Source organism: Drosophila sechellia, chromosome 3L (genome assembly GCF_004382195.2).
Source record: "Drosophila sechellia strain sech25 chromosome 3L, ASM438219v1, whole genome shotgun sequence".
In the NCBI taxonomy this organism is placed as follows: Eukaryota; Metazoa; Arthropoda; class Insecta; order Diptera; family Drosophilidae; genus Drosophila; species Drosophila sechellia.
This window is the reverse complement of record NC_045951.1, coordinates 7,436,834-7,456,651: the sequence shown is the minus strand read 5'-3', so window position 1 is coordinate 7,456,651 and position 19,818 is coordinate 7,436,834. Positions and strand designations below refer to the sequence as shown.

Below are 19,818 nucleotides of genomic sequence, written 5' to 3'. Positions count from 1 at the left end.
ACTCAAAGTCGCGAGTTGCAAAAATTCCCACGTCGTGCGTGAGTGCGCGGGAAAATATTAAACAGATTTTCATGTCGGAGGAAAAGCATACGAAAAATCGCTCTCAACTGCAGTTAACAGCTTCGGAGATTCGATTTGAAAGGCGTTCGTCGTCGGCGATTTTTTTTTTTTTGGTTTTTTTGTTGGCAATCGCATGTCGCGGCGTTTTTGCATGATTTCTAGTTAAAATGCAAAACTCTGGCTGCGATAAATAAATATGCATGCCTCGGATGCAGCGAACAATGTGGAAAACGGCAACCGAAAACTTAAACTGCACTTTGAATCGAAACTGACGAGCAGCGGATGCACAGCCCCCATCTATCCCATACCAACCCATCCCCATTCCCATGCCATCCACCTATTTGGAATTGGCCAGTCAGCCAGCCAACCAAGTTAACAGCGGCAAAATCACCAAACAGGCGGCGCAATTAGCCACCGCTGCCTGCTGCTAGTTGCAATTTTTATTTGCTCTCTTGCTTTATTGGCCATTGAATGCACCGCTCCGCATCCACCTGTCCGTCCGTCCGTAAGTCCGTCCATCTGTCCGGCCAACAAATGAGCCACTGATAAATATTATTAGCGCACGGCCAGTCGCAGTGGCAGTCGCACCACCAAAACCACCGAAAACCAAGTGCAAGACCAGGTCCTGCACCCAGAGTACACTGAAAACAATTCTACATATGTTCAAGAAAAATGACATGATATTTTCAAGACCTCTATTGTTCTTAAAGTCCATTCATAAGTCTCATTCTTCTAGTTCGCCTTAAATGTTTAATAATATTTAATATTTCACATTTGTCTTAGATCATTTTTTGCAGTGCATAGTTCGGTGCACCGGCTGCCACATTTGCGGCATAATCGCAATTTATTTAAATGCGATCCGGGGACTGCGGGTGATGGGACTATTGGCTACCACTTGAATTGTAGTCCTACCACAAGTGCTGCCACTCTGCAATTAATATCGACATTTTAACACTTTACGTTGAAATATTGCATCTCTTACTTTTCCCGATTGTTATTATCAATGGGGGCAGACAGTCGCAGTCCGTTTATCTAGTTTGGTGGTCCCTGATTCTCCGCAAACAGCTTTTTGCCTTGTCTACTCTTATTTTGACTCCTGCTTTTCCAAGCCGCCAAATCGCGGCTATTTCCTTTGCATTTTCGCGTTGACTTTTCCTATACCCCCGCTATCGTATTTCGTTAATGGGCGGGAAATGCAACTGTTGCCGCAATCGAATGTCAAGGAAAACACCGGCGTACATAAGTAGAGATTTGCCCTGGCTGCTGATTGAATAACGCCAATCGAGGTGTGATCCAACTAGTTCGGTGTCGGAAATTGCCAATCCTAAAGCGTAGCAAATGTAGTCGTAAAGTTTTTCCTCAAACTGCTCGAGAAATGCAGTTGATTCGGTGCTAAACAGTGTGTTTTATGAACTAAGGCTTTAAATATTTTAGAACCAAAAAGTAATATCTAAATTAAACGCGCCAGCTGCAAAATTCCACAGATTCCCGCGAAAGAAACCTGTTGCTCGCAAAAAAGTTCCCAAAACTCCTTGTAATGCTTAAAACTTTCGCCAACTTCCCTTAACGAACTGACCGACCGTTTAATCACAAATCAACTTTCACGCCCCCCCAAAAAAACCCCAAAACTCTTGAAAAATATGAACTCTCGTTTTGAGCGCTCACTTAAAGCTAGCCACATTAATCTACAATTACTTTGTATGGCCAATGGCCAGAGCCGAGAAAAATGACTCAATTTAAATCAATAAAGGGCAGGCTCTTTCGCAAAGGTACGTGGTGACCCCGAATGCTGTGGAGACTAAGGCATTCGTGGATAAAGGGATAGAGGGTGACCCACCGTCTGAATGGCTGCATACGAGTGCCAGATCAGCTTGGGACTGAGGGGCCGAGGATCGTAGTGCAGGCGGGCATATTGCTTCATGAATATTTTCCAGATTACATAAGCCATCGTCGAAGCGTCTCCGGTCATAAAGATCGATATCCACATGCAAATTATATGCGTGCCAGGAAACTGCCGGCACATCCACGTCCACATCCACCTCCAATCCAGATTCGGGTACGGACTTGATGCGTAGTTTGTTGGATTGCGTTTATTGTTTTCACAAATAAAGCGCAGGCACACCGAAATTTGTCGGCTCGCATTGTTATTATTATTATTATTATTGCTTATTATTATTGTTGCAATGGCGATATTCACTTGGCCAGACAGATTCACTTCATTTTTCACAGCACAATCGCACAAAAAACCGATCCGAACCGAACCGAATGGCTTAAACCAACAAAGGCAAAAGGCAAAAGGCTGGGCGCATACAAAAGGAAGGCAGTGTGGCAGATACTTTTGGCTCCCCCTTCTCGTGATCTTGTGTATTATTTTAATATTTATTTACATTTTGAGCATTTTGCATAACGCGCGGGTCACGACGGAAATCGTCGGCTGGCAATTTATCAATACATAGTTGTGTGGCCTAAAGGAAAAAGCCAGAGTTAGAGCCGCGGAAAAACTAAAAAAAATGGGCAGAAAGGTTCGCAGACGCGAAATCAAAACAAATGAAAAACGCGCCAAAAAATCAAAACGCGCACAAATTTTGCTTCACTGGGCGTACGTTTTCCTTTTTTTCCGTTTTTGTTGTATTGCTGAATCGGTCGAAAAGATCAATATAGGAAAAAACGTCAAGAGCCATGAAGTCCGTCTGTCCGGGAAACGAGTTCAAAGCGTTTGCGGCGGCCGCTTTGCGCCAACTAAATTGAAATAAGCGGAGCGCGAAATGGAAAAGCCCAGTCGGCATCGAGGGTGTAACTCACAGATACTCGTACTCACCCAAACCCATTTTCCACGGCAGGCTTCAATGATTTTCCATGCGTGCGAGGGAACGCTTGTTGTTTGCATTTCGCCTGGGCTTTTTCGCTTCATTACAGCTTTTTTTTTTTTGCTCAATTCGAGCCCAGTTCAGTTTACTTGAGCTCAGCTGACTCAACCGCCCATTTGAATGGCCGGCAGAAAAACGCTCGCGGAACATCAATGGCAGCAACAACAATAAACACAGCACACCCACAATTATCGGTGATTTATAGTGGATGTGGGGATAGGGATATCTCCACTTTGACGGGCGCTTGGTCACCGATCGCATTAGAATACAATCAGCGAAGGAATACATTTACATACATTTCCGAGAACGATGCTTTTCAATCTAATTGTTTGGGGTTTTCGGCAACTCAGAAAATAAACATATAAATAAGCAAGTTATTATGCAGATCAATGTCCAATTATTTCGGGCTGCAAGATTGCTTGGTTATGCAAGCAAAGTGATTAAAATTAAACAAGAACTGCACTATGTTCTATTTTAAGTAGTAAAATCTCTGCTACGTCTTTATCTTAATTGAATTTGCTATCTTTATGATAGATAGAGTATCTCATAGTTCGACATGTATCATTCACTTCCATTTAGTCAGTATTTCAGACTGGGGACTGAGTTCTGTTTTATACACAATGTTATTGTTTGCCCCGCTGAATAGCCGCCGCCGCCCTTGTTTCATGACCATCCCTCTGCCATAATTGTGGATACAATGCATCATATATAGACATCTTCAACTCCTGCCTTGAACTTGGCAAGTTCCCATATTATACACATATACAAAATGGAGGGCTGGCTGTCCACATTTATTTTGTTTGCTACTTTGTCGGTGTTTAGCTTTGACGGACATTTGTTTACGATGCCAGACGCAGGCTTACCCTAGAACGCTAACGAGCTCGGGATTTCTTTGGTTCCTGGCTTCGAGATCCCCATGCAATTGCGTTATCCGGAACACGCGATGAGTGTTTACTTCGCTCTGGTTTCACAAAAAATATCTGAGCAGTCGCTGAAACTTCGAGTGGTGCGAATAAACATTTGCCAGCGGGATAAACAATATATGGGCTCCACCGATGGCCCATAAATATAAGTATTAAGTGCTCTACCCGGTGGGTCTGCCATATATTCCACTTGCGAATGCGAACGGGCATTAGAATAAAGTTGCACTGCAAATTGGGTTGTGAGTAAGAGTATCAATATTTCCGCAGTCAATTAAAATCAATTAATTGCTAAGCTTTTTGTGATTCACTAGTTCGTGTTTTGATTCCGGGCTTAATGACTACGTATATCATATCATATGCCCTTTACAAACGGTTCTCTAATTTACGTTAATCATACATATGTATTATAATATTTCAGAATTTTACTATTAACTTTATGCATGCAATTGCGGCATTTCAACTTTTTGAAAATTCAGTTTCCCTTCAGACGAGTGTCATAAAAACAAATCACCCATTTTGCAGTCTTTTGGTTTATATCAGTTTGCAGCCTAAATATTAGAAAACTTTTTAATATTCGATGGGCGTTCAACTTAACCCCTACGTGCTCTGTTTGAGATCCGCATTGTTACAAACTCAAAATTTCGAAATCGCACAAATGCCAGCTACAAATAATTGCCAAAAATCACCGGCAAAGTCAACTCAACTTTCATAAAACGGCATTCAATTTGATTTGCACAATTTGGGGGCCTCTTAGCGGCTCCTCCGACTGTCGGTCGGTTTTCACATTTGTGGCATTTTGGCGTTTGTTTGAATTGATAACAGGCTGAAAGTGCCTTTCAAGCTGACAGCCATAATCGCTCAACGCCAACTGTTTGGCGGGCTGAAATAGTTTGGGGGGTTTGTTACGGAGTTTTCCCGACTGACAGGGGATGGAACTATATAGAACCAAGCCTATGTCTCCGCCAGGTCGATGGACACACCCACCCAGGCAGAGCGGAAACGGAACAAAGCCTCAGACAGTGGCTAACTTGGGCTCAGACCACTCCAAACCGGCAACTCCGATGGAGAAATTATAGCGAGTCACGCGAGTGCTAAACTTTTCTAACCCTTCTTCAGAAAAACAGGCTGTGCCCCGCGATTCACAGGAAAACCAAAATTAGCTAAAAATTGCACCGAATGCCCGAAATGATTGTAGTTAATTGAATTTGCAGCCTGGCTGAATAACTTTTAATTGAATTCCAGCTAAAAATCTAAGGGTTGTGAGCTGGAGTGATGACCCACTTGGGATCTAGTGCAGGATGATCTAAGCAGGGTAATAAATACATAACTCTAATTGGTTAGCCAGCAAAGGGGCAAAAACATTTTCAGGGTTAGTAATTAGCCATAGCTTGGTAAAATACAAAACTTATTTTGCCGGCCTGTATAATAGAGCACTGACTTTATTGACTCTAGAAAGTGCTAAGTACTAAAGTAATGAAAAAAGTCACTTTTTGCGATTAATATTAATGACTACACAGATGCTTCTATTTATTAAGTTATTTTTGTTGATTAATGGTACTCCTGTGATCAGTGCCAATTTACGCAACTTAGTGCATACTCAGTTAAAGCTGCCTATTAAAAAAGTAGTTAACAGCTGTTTAGTAATGCCTAGAGCAGCCTTGAAATAATTGAATTCGATTTGCACTTGTTCATTGGCTTAATAAGGAACTGCACTGAGGAACTGCATCGACAGAATACCCGAATACCCTCTATGCAGTAAAATCTAGGGTATTTATTTGTTTACCAATGATCTCATTTCAAAGTCCATCAAATTGTTTAGCAACTGAGATTAAGTGGAGACTAAAATATCAGTTTAATATGGCAATAGAAGTGACTAAATGATGGGGTCACGTTGCTACTAACCCATTTCTTTCGGTGTACTCACGTGACACTGCCTTCTGGCCAGTCGGCGCCTAATCCACTTGAACGCCTCCTGGCGACGCCGGACGAAGGACATGCTGGAGCGGTGCCACAGATGCAGTACGATGACGAGGAGGCGCTGCACCCAGACTCCCAACCGCTCGCTCCACACTTCCCGGCGCAGCTGGAACATTAAGCACAGCACTCAGTCCGATTTTCAACGGAATCAAATACCATAACTTTCGCACTGCGATATTCCTGGTCGTTTTGGCCAAGACGCGGCTAGCTAATAGAATTTCACTTTTGTTTTGGGGGCGGTACGCGGTACGGAACCGTTGTTACTTCAGTTGCGTTTGTTGTTTGACTGAGAATGCCGCCGAGTTCGTTTCTCCACCTCGGCAAACTTTGAGTGAGTGTGAGCAGTAGACTCGACTTGAGACTCAAGACTTGAGACAGAGAGAGAGCCCTGCACTTGCGATTGTCACCGCTGCTGATACTTATACTGTTTTTTTTAATGTTAACGTTTTTTGTTGTTGCTTTCCGCGATTTGTTTATACAATTTTCTGGTGCGTGTGGCTTACTGGGGAACCCAGAAAAATCGTACTATTCGTACATAAATAATGCAATTATTGGGGCCCCACCGAAACCGAGACAAAAACAGAAGGCGGAAAAATTGAAAAAAAATCGAAACTGTTTTTGCATTCGCTGCACACACACACACACGCACCCATCAAACATCACACCTCTTCTTCTGCTGTCCCAACACTGGAATACTTGAATATACTCGGCTTTTAACCGAGCTTTGCACTCAATTTGATTGCCGGCAGAAGCGACTGCAAAATCCACAGTAGTCACATGTGAAACACGCAGGGGAGGCCCATTTTACGGTGAAGGCGAAGGTGTTGCTTTTGTAATCCGCGGCCTAGGCACAGTGGTCTCAAAACTACTAAAATGGGTATACTAAAATTTGGTATAACAAAATATATACTAAATACTTTATTAAATGGATGAACGAAAAATTAGCAAAATATTTATGACGTGCCACACTGCAAAGTTTATATAGTTTATTAAATAGTATGAACTTTGGTTAATAAAAAAAAGTTTTCTGATGCCAGCAGTATTAAGTGGGTGAACGAATAGAATCACTCACTTGCACTTGACATTCCTTAGTAACTATTTTAATTTAGAAAGTAGATTTAGCTTGAAACCTTTAGGATGAAAACTAATGAAACTAAGCGGCACAATATTTAAACAAAAAATAAACCCTCTGAGTAGCTCAAAATTTGTTATAATATTTTTTTAATATTTTATAAAATTTTAATCGTACATTTCTCCATATCCTCTTACCACTGTACTTGCACTAGTTCGTGTGTGGGTGTTTCTAGGCGATCCCTTGTACCGCGCCCAGTCTTCGAAGTGCAAGCGCCGCTAGGCGACGAAGGCAAACAAGTGTTTTGGGTGTCTGCTATGCTCGTAAAATGCGAGGAGGACAACAAAAGCCCATGGAGCGTCCATCGGAAAGCTTTTGGAGCGTAGATTAATGTTACTGGTGGTCGGTCGGCTGGCCGTGTTGCTATTTTGTTATTTACCCGCCGCTCGTTGCTAGTACGGTTATTTATTTATTTATGCTAATGTTGCTGGCAGAGCCGCTGACGCTGCATTTGCATTGTTTAGAATGAGAACAGCGAGAAAACGAGCGCAGCAACAAAAAGGGGGCACAGACAATTACAACTATAACAACAACATGTGCAACAGCAACTGCAGCTACAGCGGTAGCAACAAAAACACGACAAGTGGCACTCACGCGACAAAAGCCCATATATAAAGTGTTCTCATGGTTATCTCGTTGCCTGTGCGATACTTTCAAGTGTTTCACATGCAGAGGAAAAATTGATTTTTATCAATATAATAAACAATACACATATTCACATATCTCACTACACATAATTTGCCTTGAAGCCAAAGCAAACTCATTCATAGTTTAAAGATTTCACAAATTTATTTAAGTACCTAATAATATGTACCAAAAAATTTTCTCACTGTGTGCGTATATTTTGGATACAAGCACGTAGAAAGTTCGAAGTTCCCATCGCGTAGAAATTGATGGAAAATTCTCAGCACGTTCGTCAGTTGGTTCTCCTGCTCCGTTTGATTGACAACTGGGCGTCGGATCGCCCAGCTCGACTTGAATCGTTGAAGTATGGGCCTGAAATGCACCTGTGGCTCCAAACTTCGACGAAACCAGAGGCGAAGATGTCGCCGCTGGGCACGATGGTCGATGGGGATCCAGGTTTAAGACCAAGTTGATTTACCGATTCAGCGGATATCACAGAAAGTAACCACCTTTCACAAATGGCTGGAATTATGTTTGATAATAAGCAGAAATGGAAATCAGAACTAGCAGAAGTTAAGTACTCCAACCAAAACTGTACTAACTCTTCATATATAAGATTTGAATTAAAATTTATTTAATTATTTTATTTCAACCTATCCAACATACCTTAGTAATTATTGGCATTTAAAGGCAACACCTAAATAATTTTAAGCTTCGAAATTGAGCTCTGTTCCTGATATATTTTCTAATTCACCATGAACTCTAACCAATCGGAGAGTGACTTTGCGAGCAAGGTGCGCTTTCACCTCAGCAAGGACGAGTTGGAGCGGCAAATGAGGAAAATTCATGACCGTGAGGAATCGCAAGACGGAAAAATGCGTCCATCAGGAAGCGAAAACAGTGGTTATAATTGCAACGCCAGCTCGTCCACTAGTCTGCCAAGGCTGGAGTCGTGGATCTTCGAGAGCGTTGGGGGTTACTATCTCGCCAACGAAAATTTGTCCAAGATGAGTTTGCCTCGTCAGGAACAGTTGCTGATGAGGGATCTAATCTATGCCTTCTCGGGTGTCCCCTCTGCATATGTAAGGCCTGATATTCAGATCGATCAGATTTCCGAAATGTCTTCAGTGGATATAGCCAAGGTTCGATTTCGATTGAAAAAGACCTTCACCGGGCCTTTTAGGGCTTTGGTCCATGAAATATTGCCCCTGATAGGTTACTATATTAGTGTACAAAGCTATATAGAGGAGACCAATATGTCGCCTAACTGTGGAAGGACACGACTGACCTTAGCCACTGCCTTAAGTGATCAACTGGAGGACTATTATGATCTACAGTCCAAGTTGGAAACGGATTTGCAGGACAATAAGTTGGATCTTAAGGAACTGGTGCGACAGGTGCGTCCTTGGTTGCCTATTTTGAAGACTTTTTCCAACATGACCTGCAGTGCCCGGGGTAATCTGACCAGCGCCCAGGTACTAACATTGCTGGACCAGTTCTACCGGGATCTGAAGGACACTGATGTGGATCTAAAGGAGCGAGTGAACAAAATTTTGACTTTAACTAGTCGCGTTTACATGAAAATCGCTCAGCTGTGGATGCAAAAGGGTGTTCTATTCGATACGCGGCATGAGTTTTTTGTGGAGGACACGGAGCCCTCGAGTACAATGAGCAGTACTCTATTGACGCCGGAGAAATGTTGCCACGCCTACTGGGCGGAACGGTACCGCCTTTTGCCAGACCGTTTGCCCGGCTTCTTGCTTTCCCAGGCGGATGAAATTTTTCTGGCCGGGAAGTATCTAAACATTTTGAGACAGTGCAATGTTTCATTAAAGCTGCTACAGCGGCCACTATCTTATAATCAAGACGATTTGGGGCATGAGGAGATAATTAGAACGAGCTATGAGTTGCCAGCACAGAAGTTGCTCAAGATTTTGGTGGAGGAGCACAATTTGCCTTTCCACATTCGCAATTTGAAGTCCTATTTCCTGCTGCAGAAGGAAGGCTTCTCCGAGACTTTTCTGCACAAATGCCAGGAGAACCTGAAGTACAATGTGGACAGGCTGATACCCGAGAAGCTCCAGACCCTTCTAGCAGAGACCCTGCAAAAGTCCAATGACTACATCAAGGATAATGTTCGCTGTCAGCTTAAGAATTGCGATGTAGCCACACAATTGGGTAGGCAACATAAAGCCAAGAGAGCTGAAGAAAATGAAGAAGAAGAGGAAAAGGAGAGCTGCAGCGAGCAGGATCCTCCGGAGGCCCTAAATCTCTACGGCTACGAGGCATTAGCTCTTGGCTATGAAACGAAATGGCCACTAAGCTATATTATCTACCCGGAGCTTCTGGAGCAATTGCAGATGTTGCAGCGTGTCCTGTTTTTCTTGCACTATGTGAAACACCATTTAACAGTCCTTTGGCAAAGTCCTTCTGAGGGTACGGGTCTCGAGCTCACCAATCGATCTGGAAAACTCCGCCACCGCATGCTAATGTGTATGCTAAGTCTGGAAAACCACATCATGCAGGACATCACCGAGCCCCGATGGCAATCATTGACCTTAACGGTGGACAAGGCCAAATGTATCGACGAGGTACTCAACAAATTGGAGAGCACCGTAGAAGAATGCCTGCGGCTGGGGCTGCTACCCACTGCCAACACCTTTGTGAAATCTCTATACACACTCGGTCATGTGTGTCTCAACTTTAGTGACTTTGTGGAGTCCTCGATAGGAGAGAAAAGTATCAAAGAACTCGAGCAGGAAGTGGTCGAGTACGAAGAAGAATTTAACAGCTTTTTGTCCAGCATTTTGGAGTTGGTTAGCCAGTTGGCTAAGACGAAAGACTGTGTGGAGCGGGACTCCTGTAAACGATTGCTCAAACGACTTGGGGAGTTCATCGAGGTTTCCGATTCGGATAAGGCTGACGTTTCCACTATTTAATGAAGGGATTGAAAACGTGTCCAACAGATTCGCCAAATCACCCGTTGTCTTTATTCTCCATGCCCATTAAACCTTATTTCATAGACCCTTTGAAGATTTAGTCCTGTGTTTACTTAACTATATTATAAGAGCGCTCTTGCAAAATGAAATTAACTCTTTCATTTACTTCATTAATCCTATGAGATTCAAAAAGCTATCAATCCATTACCCACAAGTGTGAGCTTGTCTTATGGGTATGACACCTGTGGCGGTCTTCCACTTTTGAGTTATTGTTAAGTGGCGCACAATGGGCGTGAATAATCGATGTGTGCGTTTAATTTCTGGACAACGAGCATTATGTCGAGTCACGGTGGCAAGTTTGGGAGCTAGTGCAACGAAAGCGGCGATTTGCATAAGATCGTAAATTATTTTAAATGGCGGTAAAGAGATTTTAATGCAGTCCCGCAGCCTCAGCCTCCGTCTGCGGATAGCCCGATTCGATGGACAGGCTAAAGCCCGCTGCCAATTTGAATTCAAAGGCCAATTGTTATGTAAATGCACTTGCCTCAGTTGCAGACGCACGCAAGCGCACGAAAATTGTATTAATAAATAAATGGGCAAAAAAAGGAAAACTCGCGAGCGGCTGTCCAGAAATCACTTAATACTTATCGCTTTAAGGACAACAGGTGGTCGACGTCGATGATGATGATGCAACGCAAAATGTATCTGCAACTTTGCATTCAACTGCCCAGAGCGCGCCAATAATAATGCACTCGAAATTATGGTTAAGTTCAGATGCATTGCTTCCGAAATGTATATCATTATCTGCTTGCGAAAATGATGGACTGCCGCTGTCGGTTTGCATTCAAATTTACCCCTGCCTCAATGCCGTTTACCTGCAGTACTTTGCAGCGGATTGACCAGAGGTTGCATGGCCGTGGGAATTCCCCCAGCTCGGCTTGGAGACGAACCACGGGGTTTTCTTTCGCCGTTATGGGGGCAGGTTCATTAAACTCGGGGCACGCCTCGTCCACGGGATGACTTCATTTGTGCACACAAACCAAACATAATGCCTAGAAATGTCATAAACTTGAACCCGCCAGCTGGCCGTCGAGCGGAAGCGGCTCTTCAAGGTTCAATGGGCCCCTAATTGAGAGCCGAATTTTATTTGGCAAACGGGCAGAGGCAGTCAACCGTTTAGCACGATGGGTGGGTCACTTTGAATGGCCAACAGAGTAGTTAAAAATAGAGGGAAAACACCATCTGAAATGTGCAATGGCTTATCTAAAAACAAAGCATAAAAAAGAACATTAAAATGGCGTTGAATGTCAATACATAAAATTCGATTTTGTCTTCATGGTGTGATTAAGTTTCCGTAGATGAATTTCAACTTTTTACTTGTAAATTAGACGGTTGTTTGCAATTTAAAAGAACAGTTTTTGAATATATGCCAGTCTATTATTAATTTCCGTATCACACCTTTATTAATACTCGTACAATTCCATAACGAAATTAATTGAAATTTAAATAAGGACGCATCAAAACTTTTAACCGTCTAAATCGTCCACAATAATATCGCTGTTCGATTTGGACATCATTTTCTGAGGAGCCGCAAATTCGGGATGGCTGGACTCCTCCCCCTGAGATCCACTAATGGGTTCGTAGATGAACTGGCACTCGCTCAGTTCACCCAATTTGACCCTTTCCTCGTACCACCGCAGTCGATCCGTATTTCCACCCAAGGATTGATCCAAAAGTTGACGCCTCTTGCGACCACGTTCCAGAAACTCGATATAATCGATTGGCTCGAACTCTTTGAAGTTGTTCAGGATCTCGAAGGCATCTTCGCACACCTTTTCGTAGGAGTCCGCGTTCTCAACCTCTCGTTTTACCCTCTCCGCGATCATCTCACTGCGCTGCATGTCCTGAAGCTCTAACGGCAGGATTCTGGCCCTTATGTTAGCGATATCGTTTTCCACTGTGCCTAGGATATCCAAATGGGACTTCTTCTTGGCAGCCTCGTAGGCGTGACGCTCCTTCTCCAGTGCCGTCTCCCTGGCCAATTTCTCGGGATCCATTTGCTTGCGGGACATCAGAATGGTCATCATCCGGTTAAGATTAAGTTCGTCCCACTTGACAGCCATTTTTTCGTTGTAGTTCAAGCCGCTGTAGTTCTTCTTACCTCTGGGTAGTACAAAAATAGATTGAATGTTAGCTGGCGATCATATTAATACCTACTTGGTCTCTTCGCCGCCTTCTCCGCCATCTTCTCCGGACTTTTGGCCCTTTTTCCTGCTGGCAAGCTGCTCCTCCTTTTCCTTTTTTTCCATTTCCTTGCGGATTTCCGCTTCAGCCTCCCGCTTTGCCTCTATGATGTCCTTGTTGAGTTCATAGTACTTCTGTTCCCACGACTGAATGCCCATCTTGCGGCGCTCCTCCTTCAGCACGTACTTTATCAGCTGATCGAGCTCATTGGGCAGGGGCACATCGAAGGAATGGGGCAGCTTTACCATTCTTATACTACTGTTATAATCACCAATGCCCAAGATCTTATGGGGAAGAGAGGGTCGATGCTCCGTTATCGCTGTAATGATACCACCGCCAAGGATCTCGGTGAGGCAAGCATCATCGTCGCGGGCTGTTCAGAGATATTGTAAATACCTTTGGTTCACAAGATAATGTACAAGTATATATACCCAGTATATCCCACGCCTCGAGGATTCCATCGATTCTAGTTAGGTACAAAACAGCCGGACGCGTTTCACTCCAGGCGACGGCGGTAAGGTCACAGGCTCTTTTTCGCCAAAAGATGGGTGAATAATTATAGTCCTCCTTCCAAATGGCCAGGATGGTCCGTCCAATGGAAGCGAACAACTCCGGATAGAAGGGGTTCTTCTTCACCATGACCACAGGTCCATCATGGACCATGGCAAAGGGAGTCGAACTGTTAATAAGCTCAGTGGCCTCTCCCTCCGTATATGTGCCCTGCCAATCAATCCGGCTGACATGGCCATAAAATGTGGATACTATCATACTCTGGCGCATAGTGGGTGGATCCTTGGCTATCGTCTTGATTGGATAATTCGAGGGATTGGCTTGTATCAACTTGGCAATGGGAGTCAAGCACGAGAAACACGAGGTGTCCGCTATGATACCAGTTATCGGTTCCGGGAAGTAAAGGTTGTAGGTGGGCTTAATGACCATGGATTTAAAGGCGGATTCACTCTGGGTCAACTCCTTGGGCAGCATCCGGTTGCGCATCTTATCCTTCGCACTCTTCCCTCCTTTGCCATCCAAGTCCCAGAAGCTGATAGTGCCATCGAAAGCACACGTTATAAAGAACTTGTGATGGTTTCGAATATCGGGGTCATTGTAAACCTTTCCAAATTGACTTAAATATATGGAACGACCCAGCCAATAAAATGCTGTGATGGCTCCTTTCGGTGAGCAATCTAATAAGGAAATAGTCGCCGGCACGATGACATTGTCCTCGATGTCAATAGTCCAATTGAGGAACTCCCCAATCATAACTCGGTATTTGGCCTGGGCCGCCGTCAAGTACTCCTCCTCATCCAGCTTCTCACAGCGACCTTGAAGATCCCACAACACCACCTGACCATTCTTACTGCCTCCCAGTAAGATATCCCCATTAAAAGGGCAAAATGTCAAGGCGGTGTTCTCGATTGGGGCCTCAAATTCCAACTTATAGTTTAGGTTATCCGAAAAGCTCCACAAGAGCACGGGATTGGGCTCCAGAACTGCACGCTGCACATAGTCCACCCGGTTAGTGGCCTCATTTACGGTAGCTGGAGTACTGAATGCATATGAAACCGCTATGAGTCCGGATAGTTTGGGATACCAATCGTAGCCAGCCACAAAGCGCTTGTTGCTCTTCGAGATGTTGGCAAAACAGAGGAACTCCTGCAGATAGGGATTGGTGTACTGCACCACTTGTCGGAAGGATATCAAGGAATAGTCATCACTGGCGAGAATTCCCTTCAGGTAAATTTAAATCAAACTAAATCTATACTATACCCACCGATAGCTGTCGATCTGATTAAATTCCAGGGTATTGAGCAGCATTTCAATCTGGGCGGACATTTCCGGGGGTTTCTTTTCCGGTTCCACATAGGTACCCGGCTTAGCTTGGGCCTTCTTCTTCTCCTCCTCCTCGTCCACATCCGTTTCATCCAGCTCAAGGTCTTTGGATGTATTTAATATCATGTTATACTATTAAAACAAACGAAACCTACCTTCATCATCAATCTCATACAGATACTGCGACCAGGCGTTCGACGGAAAAGTCGGGTTAGTTTGCTGCTCTCTTTCGATTTTTGGAGGAGCAGACTGCACCGACACATTAACCCGCTTTTTGGTCACGTTTTCCCATTTTATGTTTTCGTTGGGCAAAAGCTCGAGCACTCCATCCCGGACATCGCGTGTCATCCGGTAATCGAAGGCCACATGCCGCGGCATCTGAATGGGATATACACTCTGGATCTCCACATCGATGGGTTCGTCCTTGAATCGCTCCACCATGATGGTCATCTCCTCATCGGTGCCATGGCTCACCCATCGACGGGGCTTTTTTTTCAGTCGTCGCTGCATCCGCCAACGTTCGAAGTGCTCCATATTCTGGATGATACTCATGGCCATTTTGGACTCCTTGATGCTCGAGTAGAAGATGAAGGGTTCGCCCTCCGGCGGATCATCTTCCTGTTCGGTCAACAGTGGACAGAAACCAATGAGGATAAAGTGCTCCGGATTGAAGTTCTTGAACTTCTTCATCAGCTCAGCTGAATTCTCCAGTTCGTCGAAGAGCACATCTCTAAGGTCCTTGAACTGCACCTGTTTCCATGGGAACTCCTGCGTCACATTGATGCCCACCTCAATCTTCAGGGCCTTTTGAGCTTTCTCACTGCATAAAAACCGAAATACAGCTGGGTATTGAAGGCTTTACAAATTCCCTACATAACTTACGAGACCATGACCTTTTGGCAGCTGGGGAGGGACATGAGGGTTCGCCACGACTCCTGGACATTGAACAGCTGTCGCGGATCAGCGATATCCTCGTCGGAGTCCGGCTCTTTGAACTTTTTGAAGTAGGGCTTGCTTCGCCTGGATGATAAAGGTGCCGCAACATCGGTAACCTCCGAATCGATCGGAAAACCTTCTAAGTCACCATCTACTTCAGATTTTCCCGTGACCTCGATATCCGTGGTCGACATGGTTAGTGAGTGAGCCGCTCTATACCTTTTGATAAAGTGTCGTCCGATTAGTTTGTTTATATGTTTTATTCCTACTGACAACCGGAAAACTACGATTCTGTCATGGCAATCCGGGAGCATGCGCAGGAATCAGATGCAATATTATTAAGATTTTACACATTCAAGGGCACAACTAAATGATTTTATTGCCAACTTTTTCAAAATAAAAGTTACATTTTTCCGTAAGCATTTTTTTGTTTTTTAGGAGCTGAATGGAGTTTCTCTTGGCCCAAACGTGAACGCACATAAACAGAATTAAGTTAAAACATTTTCACTCATTTACATGGACGATTCGCGTCGGCCTGGCAATTTTTCCTCAACGATTTTTGAGTGGGTGATTGCCTTGTTGTCGCTGTCGTTTCGCTTTTGTCGCCGTTGTTGTTTTTGGGGGGATACGCTGTTGTTGCTGCATTTCACATCATTATCTTTGACCAAATACGGAACTATGCGCAAAAAACGCAATTGTGTGTCACTCACAGAGACTTCAAACCCGAACGAAATATGTGTTTCTTGTGCGATCTGTGGCAGTTGTTGTCCGAGTCCCAGTGCCAGGTCCGGTCCCAGTCCCAGTCCCAGTTCCTGACCCTCCTCACGTTTGCGATCTTTGCTAGCACAGTGAGAAAAAAATAGAGTCTGTATATCCTTTTGTTACTTATTCGGCTTCTAAACAAAGCAGACCAATTAAGAAACATGTAGGAATGAGTGCGGAAAACAGAGCTAAGAGGCTTTTAAAGAACAGATAAAATATTAAAAAGAAATCAGAATTTTAATCCTCAAAGTTGGTTTTATTGCTGAATTAGTGTTTTGGGTAACACTCCTTACAGGGACCAATTTTTCAGATCTTTTTCTCAATGTAGACGAGATCGGTTCAACAAACGCCACAATGGAAAGTCTTCGAGTTGACGCACTACGCAATCGAAATCGAAAGTTCTCTGATGGACAGCTGCGAATGCGACTGCCGTGGTGCAGAGTGCACCGAGTCAATGCACCAGCGCGATGTTGGTGATGGTGGTGGTGCCACATGAGTGGCACACATTTAATGGATGCACGTCGTTCACTTTCATTCTGGGCGTCTGCCCAACTTTCGATTTTAAATGCAATTTATGCACCTGTCACTCAGCCAGCTGATAACTGGCAACTCCGATTAGCCGCGGCTATTGTGCCCAGTGTTGCACTGTTGCAGTGGCAAGTAGCTTGCAACCAACGCCACAAAAGCCAATAAATCAGTGGACAAATTGTTGACAAAACATTTCGTAATTTAAATAAGAGAAAAAACAGCGACAAGCTGCCGATAGTTGGTAGCATGCCACAAATGCAGCCCAGTCCAAAAAACTTCCTCATCCGTCTGCAGTCTGCAATGCAGCACCACAAAAAAAAATAACAAAAAACGAAAAACAATGACAACAGTCCACTCTAGCAACTGAAAAACCACAAAAATACAAAACAACATTGGGGCAGGCTGATAATTTTCTGATTGCCACTTTTGCACATGTGTGCATTTGTGTTGCAGCGAAAAGTTGGAGGTTTTTTTTTGCAACCAACAACTCTCCCACCTACAGATACCCCCTTGACCTTATTGTCAACCCCAAAATCATAAGGTTGTGCAGGGAAATGGAAGATAAGATACGCTGTATATTAGCATTACAAAACATAATTAATAATTAATGTACAGAAAATTCGATGAATTTTGTGGTCATGAGTTAAATGCCTTATTGTTTTGCTAAGTAAATAACCTGTATCCATTTCTAAACGAAAAACATGAAATCAATTAATAATCCACTGAATCCCCATAATAACCCAACACGCCACGCAACACTTTTACACGACACCAGGTTGCATCTTTGATGATTGATTGCCCAGAGGTAGGTGCTAAAATCCCATAATCTCCTTAGAGGGTATCGCCTGGTCCTGGGCTGGGGTTGCCATTGCCATCATAATCGCGAAAAGTCGTAGGCTGTGGCCAACTCCGTGCAACACCGGCAACATTTGGCAGTCGGCATTCGGCAGCATTCAGGAGTTGTACAACCGGCGACAAAATGTTGCATGTTCGTGTGGCGCTGTCACCGGGGCTTAGAGCTCTTGGTGGCTTCGGGATTTGGCTTTTGCCTGGACTGGGGGAATGTATGCAAAAAGGTGCTAAAAAGATCAGAGGCAGCGATTTATCTTCATTTGCATTTGACGTCGCTGGCTGTGTGTCAAAAAGGTGTTAAGTGCCAGGCAACAGCCCAAACCGATTCGATTCGACTCGACTCGAGCCGACTTTCGGCGCCGCTTTTGATGGCGGCCACAGTAGCCGATGCGCATAATTTTCTATATTTTATAACATTGCGGTAACCAAAATGAAAATACCAGGGGGAGGTGGAAAAACTCGGCTGTTCACACAGAGGCACATCAATCCGTTGAACCGCGACCGCCCAATAAGGCGAAAACCCCCCAGCACGAAACGCTATTATGGCCAGGCAAATTTGCCAAAAAACCTCAAGCGACACCAACAATGGCTACTTCTAGCTGGGCTAACCAAAGCCTGAAATACCTGAAAAAAGCAGAAAACAACCAAAAACAAAACTAAATAGAAACCAAACGAAAACCAACCCATGCTCAACTGAACTGAACTGAACCGCTAAGCGTTAGATAGTCGCACCGATAAAAGGGACATGAAATTCAAATTTGAGTGCTGCAAATTTGCCTGGCGACTTATCAGCCGAGTGAAATTTGCAACTAGAAACGGCTTCCGTATTACGGCGTTTTGTGAATTATGTGAGAAATTTGTTTGTGGGCTAAATAGTTTTCATGATTTGCCGCCGTCGCCGCCCGCGGATCACCCACATTCATGATGGCGCAACACGGCGTATGGGTAATGGGACGAGAAGGAAGTGCCAGAGATGAAATCAAGATAGGGAAACCGTAAAAAAATGAGTTCGCCGCAAGGCTTCCCTTAAAGGAGTGACTACAGATTGTCTGAAAAGTGAAAAAACTTCACAAGGTTCTCAATGCACCACTAATTGCGTTGGCTTATCAAAAACTTGATACATTTTCCCTCTTCCCATGAAAAAATTGGCTAATTGCTTACAAGTATAACAAGCAACCGACTGTGAAAATATAACTTGATTTTAATAAGCAACTGCCAACGAAACATTGCAAAATATTAATGAGAGGAAGCGCTGAAATTGGTGAAAGGGAAATTGCCGGCAAACGACGTTTTGGCTGTCCCTCTTGTAACTTAATATGAGGAAGCCAAAGCAAAAAACAGTAATAAGTTGACTTTACTGGAAAGACTTTCATGAATATACATTAACTTAAAAAGATATTGCAAGACACTTAATCGTTCTAAGATCTTTAAAAGTATGGCTAAACAAGAAAAGAACTAATAGGTTCTTATGATATCCCAATCCTAAGATTATAGGATTGGTTTGTAAAGAGTTTATTGTTTTTGTCAGTTCTGGTCTCTTCACTGCCATCTGTAAAATTAGGACTCACATCCATATGCCAAAGCTTCATCCACATCGGATTGTAATTGGAGCCCCCGAAAGTTGCAGAGATCGTGGCTGATTCGAGACTTTGTGGCGGGAGTGTGACAGTGATAATCCCCCGAGAAATATGCACACAAATTAGGCATGCATGTGGCCCAGGTAGGATGTGGTATGTACCATGGTTTGGGTGGAGGGGCTGTGGTTAGTGTGCCTTAGTGGCTTTCGGCCATTGTTGGCATATTTAAAGTTGTAAAATAGCAAACCAAACACGTTTGACCGACATTCGTGACCAAAGTGCGGCTGCCGATCCGTTTGGATCCCCAGCTTGGCTGGGGCTGAACCAGGATTTCAATTTCAATTTCGATTTCGCTTGGGCTGGCGACAAATGTGGTCCGTTCCCCAAATCACCAGATCCCCCAGATCCGCCAATCCCCTCCAGTGATCCCTGCAACTCCATCCGCCAAGCTGACCGTGTGACTACTTTGGCAAATGAAAATGCTTAGAAGAAAAATAAAAGTTGCGCTGATCGCAGCCGCAAAGGCAAAATAATTTATGATGCACTTTTTGAGACTGGGGCCTC

At 44.0% G+C, this 19,818-nt stretch overlaps 3 protein-coding genes across 6 annotated transcripts in view; 1 reads left to right on the top strand and 2 right to left on the bottom strand.

The window, feature by feature from the left end:
• Window positions 1–6,132, bottom strand: part of LOC6611176 (guanine nucleotide exchange factor DBS) — a 45,924-nt gene extending 39,792 nt beyond the window's left edge. The window contains exon 1 of one of the 4 annotated variants that reach the window (XM_032717441.1): window positions 5,775–6,132. In XM_032717441.1, the coding sequence (XP_032573332.1) occupies window positions 5,775–5,942 (168 nt within the window). In that variant the 5' untranslated portion in view covers window positions 5,943–6,132. Of the gene's footprint in view, window positions 1–1,897; window positions 2,085–5,774 lie in introns of those variants that run through there. The other 3 variants (XM_032717442.1, XM_032717443.1, XM_032717440.1) reach the window with 3 other exon arrangements.
• Window positions 6,133–7,778: 1,646 nt separating this feature from the next.
• Window positions 7,779–10,666, top strand: LOC6611173 (gamma-tubulin complex component 2 homolog). The gene has a single exon (XM_002035694.2). It carries the CDS (start codon window positions 8,339–8,341, stop codon window positions 10,520–10,522), a length of 2,184 nt encoding a protein of 727 aa, XP_002035730.1. The 5' UTR covers window positions 7,779–8,338; the 3' UTR covers window positions 10,523–10,666.
• A 1,296-nt stretch (window positions 10,667–11,962) lies between these two features.
• Window positions 11,963–16,451, bottom strand: LOC6611172 (WD repeat-containing protein 63). Its single transcript, XM_002035693.2, has 6 exons — window positions 15,482–16,451; window positions 14,755–15,419; window positions 14,541–14,703; window positions 13,198–14,483; window positions 12,740–13,139; window positions 11,963–12,685 (listed from the first exon to the last, which is right to left on the bottom strand). Exons 1-6 carry the CDS (start codon window positions 15,847–15,849, stop codon window positions 12,049–12,051), a joined length of 3,519 nt encoding a protein of 1,172 aa, XP_002035729.2. The 5' UTR covers window positions 15,850–16,451; the 3' UTR covers window positions 11,963–12,048.
• Between the last annotated feature and the right edge of the window lie 3,367 nt (window positions 16,452–19,818).

What these genes read in the sequence shown, in the direction of transcription:
- LOC6611173 (XM_002035694.2), top strand. Translation starts at nt 8,339, where the DNA reads ATGAACTCTAACCAATCGGAGAGTGACTTTGCGAGCAAGGTGCGCTTT.
- LOC6611172 (XM_002035693.2), bottom strand. Translation starts at nt 15,849, where the DNA reads ATGCTCCCGGATTGCCATGACAGAATCGTAGTTTTCCGGTTGTCAGTA. An exon ending in TGCCAAAAGGTCATGGTCTC is followed by an intron (nt 15,420 to 15,481) that starts GTAAGTTATGTA and finishes GTTTTTATGCAG; the next exon opens with TGAGAAAGCTCAAAAGGCCC. An exon ending in AATCAGATCGACAGCTATCG is followed by an intron (nt 14,484 to 14,540) that starts GTGGGTATAGTA and finishes AATTCTCGCCAG; the next exon opens with TGATGACTATTCCTTGATAT.